Here is a 5,942-nt window from a genome sequence, read left to right as displayed (position 1 = left end):
CACTTATGTAATGTATATATAAAAGTTATTTTAATAATAGTAAATATATTTGTAATTACATAATATTAGTACTACGCGATTAATTTTGAAACTTAATACTTAATTAATTTATGAAAATAGATATTCAGTAATAGAAAATACTTTCAAAATATTTACTGTAAATTATTAATTAATTTTAAAAGGGACGGTCGAAATTAGCCGTCAATAGCTGCCCCTCTTTGATTGGAGGCGGTGAAAGTGTTTTCGGGCAAAGAAATTGAGCCAAAGCCAATTTTGTCACCACTTTAGGCACACATTGCAATAATGGCATGAAAATTATGAGTTGCATAATTGAGTTGAGGAAGAATCTAGGAAAGTTTGGGAATATTTGGCGGAATTATGGCTTTTAATTGCTTACATACCTCGGGCTTAACGAGGATCTGGCCTCATGTAGTTCTGGAGTAGGGATTTTGTTGAAACGGTACTTGAAGGAATTGCCCTAGTATCGTATCGCGACGATACAGCGAGACGGAAGGTTGGTCACTCATGGTGGCTTGAATTTTGCGGCCTAATTTGAATCATACAAAATTTTGAGCTCGTTGGTCCTCTTGAGCTGGGATCTTGGGCCCACTACTAGGTTGGTTGTCCCCACAACGTTGTAGTTTGGTCTGCTGCTAAGAAATACTTCCACGCTGCGATGTTTCTTCCTGCAAAAAAAATGAAATACATACATACCAATATATTATATATATTTTAATGCAGAATATATTAAGATGCGATGTAAATGATGCAGGAATGATGATGCCTGGCTACCGGCGAGAAATTATTTGGGCTTGGGATAATGGGATACTTGATCCTGACTCAATTTTCTAGCCGGGCTGGGTACCGTTCCGCAGTTGTCAGAGCATTTGAAATTTGTCTCCGCATGTTGGGAGAGCTTGATTGGTAAAGTGTGCCTCCGCTTATTGGGAGAGCTTTGCACTGAGATATGTCTCATCTTGTTGTGAGAGCTTGATTTGAAAAGTGCATCCCCGCTTGTTGGGAGAGCTTTGTACTGAAATATAAAGTATTCTCCGCTCGGGAGTGATTGATTAAAATCGTAATCATGCATGAAGCTGCACGAACAAAACGTTAAAACATTCAAAGTGATAGCGAAATGAAATATAAGCATGCCCAAGAGATACTCTTGACTGCGAAGCTAGGTTGCAGCCATCGATTGACAGAACATTGGTGACGAGGTTTGTGATCGTCTATTCCGGCATCCATGGTTGAGGGAGCGGTGCTGCGGATTTTGTTTCGTTGGCGAAGTTTGTAGTTTGCAACATACAAGGCTCCAGTTTGTAAACCGATGTTCGATTTATACAAGGCACTCCGATTGATTGAGCTGGCGGTTTTCCACATACCATACTTCGATTGGCAAAGCCAACGTTCGATTTGTACAGGGTGCTCCGATTGATTGAGCAGGTGGTTTGCTATATACAGGACTTCGATTGGCGAAGCCAACATTCGATTTGTACAGGGTGCTCCGATTAATTGAGAAGGGAGTTTGCTATTTACAAATTTCTGTATCAGCTGTCTGATTCCGAGGTACCTGTAGAGAATTCAAGCGTTAGCTTTAGCTGTGCTTGAGAATTTTAAGTAAAAAGGGGGAGAGATAATCTTAGGTAAGTGGCGGGTCCGTCATGTCCCCACTGTGGTCCCAGCGACTCTTTACTCCATGTTGACCCTGCACTCAAAGAAAGCTTCTTAGTAGGGGTGGGGGGGGGAGGGGGGAGTTGATTTGCGTCGACCGTGATATTGATTTTGCCCTAGCCTTTGACATGATTGCGCCACGATGTTTGGTATATGGAACATATTACTTTATATATATATATTGTAGAAAATATTTTGAAAATACTTATTTCTTTTAAGGCAAATGTCGTCATTCCGGATTATGATATGTTATGCAAGGTTCTCCACACGCGAATGTATCCCTTCGATAACTTCGTCCCGTCGTTATTGATCTTTCATGATGTCTCTAACAACGCACCCACTTGCTGTTGTGACTGTATCCTAATTAAGGCTAATGTATTATAAAGGTTTCCTAAGGTTATGATTGAACCCTTTCAGGTTTCCCACGTATCCAAAACGGAATCAGGTCTGAATGTAGTTCGTGGGATAGTGATGAAATATGATAAAACGACCGAGCGTTACTCAGAAAGCCTATGTATCCAAAACATAATCAGGTCGGAATGTAGTTCAATTACAACAGATGCAAAATGATGAGATTAGGAAATGAAAATGGTCAAGTCTGACTCAGACATCAAATGTATCCAAGTGGAATCAGGCCAGAACGTAGTTCAATTACAAAAGATAACGTAATCTGATGAGGATTGCCTACGTATTCGTTTTCTAGGAAATCAAGTCGGTCTTGTTCCTGAACAACATACAAAAATGATATTTGGTTTCTCTATTACAAGAGAAAGGGGAATAGAAACCGAACCCTATGTGGGTTGCCTACATATCCCTCCGTGGGAAGTCAGGTTGAACGTAGTTCTATTACATCAAAAACCTAACTCTATCTGTCTTCATGCATAATATCTCTTGATTGTGTCCGAGTTGATCGGCTTCGTGCTGACAATTCCATCCATTTCTGCTAAGATTAGAGCTCCACCAGACAGTGCTCTATGGACCACGTAAGGACCCTACTAGTTTGGTGCAATCTTCCATTTAGCTTCTTCTTGATGGGGAAAGATTTTCTTCAGAACCAACTGCCCCGGAGTGAATTGGCGAGGCTTCACTATTTTGTTAAATGCACTAGCCATCCTGTTCTAGTATAGTTGTCCATGACATATGACATCCATTCTTTTCTCATCAATGAGCATGAGTTGTTCTTGCCTGACCCGTATCCACTATGTATCATCCAATTTTTCTTCTTGAATGAATCTTAAGGACAGTATTTTGACTTCTGCGGGTATCACTGCTTCGGTGTCGTATACCAACATATAGGTCGTTTCCCCAGTAGTTGTTCTCATGGTAGTCCGGTAACCTAATAATGCAAAAGGTAACTTCTCGTGCCATTGTCTATGATTGTCCACCATCTTTTGCAAAATCCTCTTGATATTCTTATTGGCTGCCTCAACTGCCCTATTCATTTGTGGTCTGTAAGCTGTGGAATTACGGTGGACAATTTTGAACTTCTCGCAGATTTCTCTCATGAGGTCGCTATTGAGTTAGCGTAATTGTCAGTAATGATGGACTCTAGTATCCCAAATCTGCAAATGATGTTGTTCGAGACAAAGTCTGCAACCACCTTCTTTGTAACGTCCTTGTAAGTGGATGCCTTGACCCATTTGGTGAAATAGTCAATGGCTACCAAAAGGAAACAATGTCCATTTGATGTTGCAGGATCTATGGGTCCTATCACATCCATGTCCCAGGTGGCGAAAGGCCGGGTGATCCCATTACATTTAACTCATTTGGTGGAACTCGAATGAAATCTCCATGAATCTGGCACTAGTGACACTTCTGCGCATAGTGTATACTGTCACTTTCCATAGTCATCCAAAATTATCCAGCTCTCAAAATCTTCTTGTCTAACATGGACCTGTTCATGTTGTGTCCGCACGTCCCTGCGTGTATTTCGTCTAACAGTCTGGTTGCTTCGGCGGCATCTACACATCTCAGTAAACCTAAGTATGGGGTGCTTCACTACAAGACTTACTCGTTAGGAAAAAGTTGTTTGCCAACCTCATGAGGGCTCATTTTTGACCATTAGTGGCATTGTCTAGGTACTCCTAGGTCGCAAGGAAATTCTTGATGTCATGATACCAAGGTTTACCATCTGGTTCTTCATTCACATGGAAGTAATAGGCATGTTGATCCTTGATTTTTATCTCAATGGGGTCGATATAGTTCTTTTCTAGATGCTAAATCATAGACGATAAGGTCACAAGGGCATCAGTGAACTCTTTCTGAATTTTGGGGACGTGCTTGAACTCAATCTTTGTGAACTTCTTGTATAACTCCTTCATGCAGTGCATGTACGGTAGTATCTTGACATTCTTAGTTGACCATGCTCCTTGGACGTGGTGGATCAGCAAACCGGAATCTCCTATGACCAAAAGTTCTTTGATGTTTATGTCGACTGCCATTTTGATTCTAAGGATGCATGCCTCGTATTCAACTATATTATAGGTACAAGAGAATCTTATCTTTGCTGATGCTGGATAGTATTGTCCAGATTTTGAAATTAGGACTGCCCCAATCCTGACTCCTTTGAAGTTTGTTGCTCCATCAAAATACATCCTCTATCCAAGGTATAATTATGCGATATCTTCCCAAAAAATAGTACTTCTTCATTGAGGAAATACGTGGTAAGTGGTTCGTAATCACTATCCACTGGTTTCTCGGCAAGGTGGTCGGCTAAAGCTCCTCCTTTGATAGCCTTCTAAGTTATGTACACAATGTCAAATTCGTTGAGGAGAATTTACCATTTAGCTAGCTTTCCCGTAGGCATTGGCTTCTGAAAAATGTACTTGAGCAGGTTGAGCTGAGATATCAAATGCGTGGTGTATGCCGACATGTAATGCCTTAGCTTCTGAGCCATCCAAGTCAGAGCACAACAAGTACGTTCTATCAAAGTATACTTCGCCTCGCATGGTGTGAACTTCTTGCTTAAGTAGTAGATGGCCTGGTCCTTTCTCCCAGTTTCGTCATGCTGCCCCAATACGCAGCCGAAGGCATTGTCCAAGACTGACAAATAGAGCAACAATGGTTTCCCTGGTTCAGGGGGAACCAACACTTGCGTTTCTGAAAGATACTCTTTGATTTTTTCGAAGGTTTTCTGGCACTCCTCCGTCCATTTCATGGCAGCATCCTTCTTTAGCAGCTTAAAAATGGGTTCGCACATAACTGTGGACTGGACTATAAAGCGACTAATATAATTCAACCTTTCCAAGAAACTCATGACATTTTTTGTCTCTTTGGTGGTGATAATTCCTGGATGGCCTTGATTCTTTATGGGTCCAACTCTATCCCCTTCCTGCTTACAATGAAACCCAATAGTTTTCCAGCGGGGACTCCGAACGCGCACTTTGCTGGATTCAACTTCAAATTGTACCTTCGCATGTTTTCGAAAAATCTCCTCAAGTCATCCAAGTGTTCTGAACTTTTTCGATATTTTATGATGGCATCATCCACATACACTTCAATCTCCTTATGAATCATGTCGTGAAAGATGGTTGTCATGGACTTCATGTAGGTGGCGCTAGCGTTCTTGAGACCGAACAACATAACCCTGTAACAGTAGACTCCCTAGGGCGTGGTGAATGTTGTCTTCTCTGTGTCCTCCTCGTGCATGAAGATCTGATGGTACCTAGTGAAATAATCCACAAACGACTGCAGTTCGTGCTTCGCACAGTTGTCGATGAGAATATGGATATTTGGCAAGGGGAAATTGTCCTTTGGACTAGCTTTGTTAATATCCCTGTAATCCATACATATTTTGATCTTTTCGTCCTTTTTGGGCACTGGGACCATGTTTGCCAACCAGCTTGGATAGTTGGTGAGCTTTACTACATTTGCTTCTATCTGTTTAGTCACCTCTTCATTAATCCTCAGACTTAAATCAGGTTTGAACTTCCTGGGTTTCTGCTTGACCGACGGTCTAGCAGGGTCAGTCGGTAGTCGATACGAGACAATGTTGGTGCTTAATCTTGGGATGTCATCATAAGACCATCCGAACACGTCGACGTACTGTTGGAGGAGTTCAATCATTTTTTCCTTCTGCCTGGCTTCTAGGTGAATGTTGATTCTGGTTTCTTTCACGTCTTCTTCGCTTCCAAGATTGACCACTTTCGTTTCTTCGAGGTTGGGCTTCTTCTGACTCTCCAGTTGTTCGATCTCCTGCGGGAGATCGTATGGCATCATACTCTCGTCATATTATTTGTAATCAGGATCGTTGCACTTAGTAGTTTCGTTAC

The 5,942-nt window shown here is 41.5% G+C and overlaps 1 protein-coding gene across 1 annotated transcript; it reads right to left on the bottom strand.

Moving 5' to 3' along the window:
• Positions 1 to 3,887: 3,887 nt before the first annotated feature.
• LOC138902869 (uncharacterized) lies at positions 3,888 to 4,265 on the bottom strand. Its single transcript, XM_070190771.1, has one exon. It carries the CDS (start codon positions 4,263 to 4,265, stop codon positions 3,888 to 3,890), a length of 378 nt encoding a protein of 125 aa, XP_070046872.1.
• Positions 4,266 to 5,942: the final 1,677 nt, after the last annotated feature.

Source organism: Nicotiana tomentosiformis, chromosome 12, assembly GCF_000390325.3.
Source record: "Nicotiana tomentosiformis chromosome 12, ASM39032v3, whole genome shotgun sequence".
Taxonomy (NCBI): domain Eukaryota; kingdom Viridiplantae; phylum Streptophyta; class Magnoliopsida; order Solanales; family Solanaceae; genus Nicotiana; species Nicotiana tomentosiformis.
Note: the sequence above shows the minus strand (reverse complement) of the source record. Positions and strands in the feature narration are given on the sequence as shown.